Source organism: Aricia agestis, chromosome 8 (genome assembly GCF_905147365.1).
Source record: "Aricia agestis chromosome 8, ilAriAges1.1, whole genome shotgun sequence".
Lineage (NCBI taxonomy): Eukaryota > Metazoa > Arthropoda > Insecta > Lepidoptera > Lycaenidae > Aricia > Aricia agestis.
The window spans coordinates 5,242,184-5,245,016 of NC_056413.1; the positions used below are offsets into that span (position 1 = coordinate 5,242,184).

General features: G+C 33.5%; 1 protein-coding gene across 1 annotated transcript; it reads left to right on the forward strand.

The window, feature by feature from the left end:
- Positions 1 to 747: 747 nt before the first annotated feature.
- Positions 748 to 2,208, forward strand: LOC121729773 (protoporphyrinogen oxidase-like). The gene has a single exon (XM_042118395.1). It carries the CDS (start codon positions 782 to 784, stop codon positions 2,201 to 2,203), a length of 1,422 nt encoding a protein of 473 aa, XP_041974329.1. The 5' UTR covers positions 748 to 781; the 3' UTR covers positions 2,204 to 2,208.
- Positions 2,209 to 2,833: the final 625 nt, after the last annotated feature.

Below are 2,833 nucleotides of genomic sequence, written 5' to 3' on the forward strand. Positions count from 1 at the left end.
CATTACACTTGCAATTCTTTATTATAAAATGTAGTACTTATAGTATCTCAGTGTTAGCAATCATCCTTTATCCTGAAAAATATTTGGTTCAGCGTACACAGTACTAATAATGTAAAATGCCTTACAAGGCACGAAAAGGGGATTATTAAACTTATAAATTGCCTGTTTATGTTACAATAATACCTATTTGAAAGCTCAAAAAAACGTAGGTGTTCAAGAATGAGTTCAAGTTCAACAAACTATGTTCAACTCATGACATCAACTCTGTTGTAATGCATGTAATTGTAATCCACAAGTTTGATGCATTTCTAAGACTTTTTCATGGTAGATTATTTAGCGTAGGTATCAAATAGGTATAGGATATAATAAACTTATCAATTTCTTGCTTAAAACATAATCTCTATAAACTTAATAACAATATCTAATTATCTTTTTTTTTGTCTCCTTCTTCTTCTCTTTTTTAATTGCCGACTCAGTTAGTTGCCAATGTCAGAGAATTCTTTCTCCTCTAGATCGCCATGCTTGTGATAATATAAACATGAAGGAGTGTTATTTTCTCAGTGTTTTCATAAAGGGCTTATAAAATACCAAAAAATATAAATAAAACCATTTACACATTTATAATTTTGCTTTGTGTCAAGTAAGCAAAAAAACATTATTTTGGCTATTCGTGTTAAATAAGACATTAAATTTCTATTTAATAATAATTAATAATAGAGTTAACCATTATTTATAAGTAGGGAACATTTCAGATCTTACATAGGCAATATAATTTACAGTGATGGCTGTAATTCTTGGCGGTGGCCTGGGCGGCTTATCAACAGGTTACTATTTGTTGAAGAATGGTTTATACTGCAACAATTTAAAAGTATGTCTTCTAGAAGCCACCGACTACTGCGGGGGGTGGATCAAGTCTATACGCACTAAAGATTACATATTCGAACAGGGCCCTCGGACGATCAGACCAAAAGGCCCAACAGGACTAAATACTCTGAACATGATGCAGGATTTAGGACTCAGCGAGCACGTATCCGCTATAACTCCCGATCACCCAGCAGCTAAAAATAGAATGATATATGTCAACAAAAGTTTACACCTTCTGCCATCAAGCTTAAAAAGTGTTTTCAAAAAAAACGAACCATTTTCAAAACCTCTAATATACGCCGCATTGAATGACCTCACACAGCCGCACAAGTCTTTGAATGAGGATTCAATTTACAATTTTGTTGAGCGAAGATTTGGGAAAGAAATAGCTGACTATGCCATATCTCCAATGATTTGTGGGATATGTGCCGGTGATGCTAAAGAAATTTCAGTAAAGTTTTTAATGAAAACTCTTTTTGAATATGAGCAAAACCACGGTAGTGTTATCAAAGGAATGGTCAAGTCCATATTCAAAGAAAATAATAATGGCAATTTAGAGATGAGTGAATTGGCAAAGAGAGCAAAAGAAGAGAGATGGAATGTTTACTCTTTGAAAGGAGGTCTACAAATTTTCCCAAAAACTCTGATGAACTATCTCAAAAATAAAGATATAGATATACAATTGAATAGTAAGGTGGAGGAACTGGAATTTGTTGACTCCAGCTTAGTAAAAGTGAAAAAGACTGATGGCCAAGTTTTGGACGCCAGTCATGTGTACTCCTCAATACCATCTCATGTTTTAGCTAAACTTGTTAATAAACAGCACCCCGAACTTGCTGAACATCTGAAAGGAATACCATTTGTGACTGTGGGAATTGTAAATTTATATTTTGCAACAGACAAACCTCTTGTGTCTCCTGCATTTGGGTTCCTAGTACCTCCACTAGAGAACTCCCCAATACTAGGTGTCGTATTTGATTCCTGCTGTATACCAGACCAGAATGGCACAGTCCTGACTGTCATGTTAGGAGGTAGATGGTTTAATGAAAAGTTTGGCCCCGACATTACAAAAGAGGAGCTTTATAATATAGCAATGAAGGAAATAAAATCAATTCTCAAGATAGAGGAGAAAGTGGCAGCTTTTAATGTTAGTATTTTAGATAAATGCATTCCACAATATGTTGTAGGACATTATTCGAGGGTCGACAAAATAAGGGAGTATGTACAGAGCAAGAACCTGCCACTGTCATTGGTCGGTAGCAGTTATGATGGTGTGGGAATAAATGATGTTATTTACTCTGCAAAAGCTCAGGTTGCACAAGATTGCGGGCAACAATAAAGTTAGGGGTTAGAACCTACATTGAACTATATTTTGGGATTTTTAAGGTGAAAACTGGAAAAGAAGAGTTGCTTGCAATATTTAAGAGTGGATTTATTTTTCAAAGTCTTGAAACACAATAAATATGCATTTATCCCGTAGTGCTTAGAGCAGAATAAAAATGTTAAATACTTCATAAATAACAGGAACAAACGAGGCAAAGATAAAACAGTATGGATTTTTCAAAGCCTTATTCTACAGCTAAAGGAAAATTCAAATCGAATAATATACTCTAAATTGCTGATTCGTTTAGCTTTGACTCAGTTGAATGTGGACTGCAGTGAATTGAATGCAGTGATGATGAAGATAAAAATATAATATTAATTTTATCTTCATCATCACTGCATTCAGTTTACATTCAGAGGGAGTTGTTACTATAATGGGAATAACAATGCAATATGTTATACAATTAAGTTTTTTGCAGACTGACATTGTGAATTGTGATATTTTATGTTAATGTTTATGTTTATTTATAATAAAATTGTTAAGAAATTGCTGCTTTTTTCAATATTTGTCTTTAATGTTATTATTAATTAGATCTGCAAACTGAATTAGAAATAGCACATGAAGAAATTTCCAACCTAAACTGCA

Bases quoted from the DNA above. Each gene is read 5' to 3' on its own strand.
- LOC121729773 (XM_042118395.1), top strand. From the start codon at position 782: ATGGCTGTAATTCTTGGCGGTGGCCTGGGCGGCTTATCAACAGGTTAC.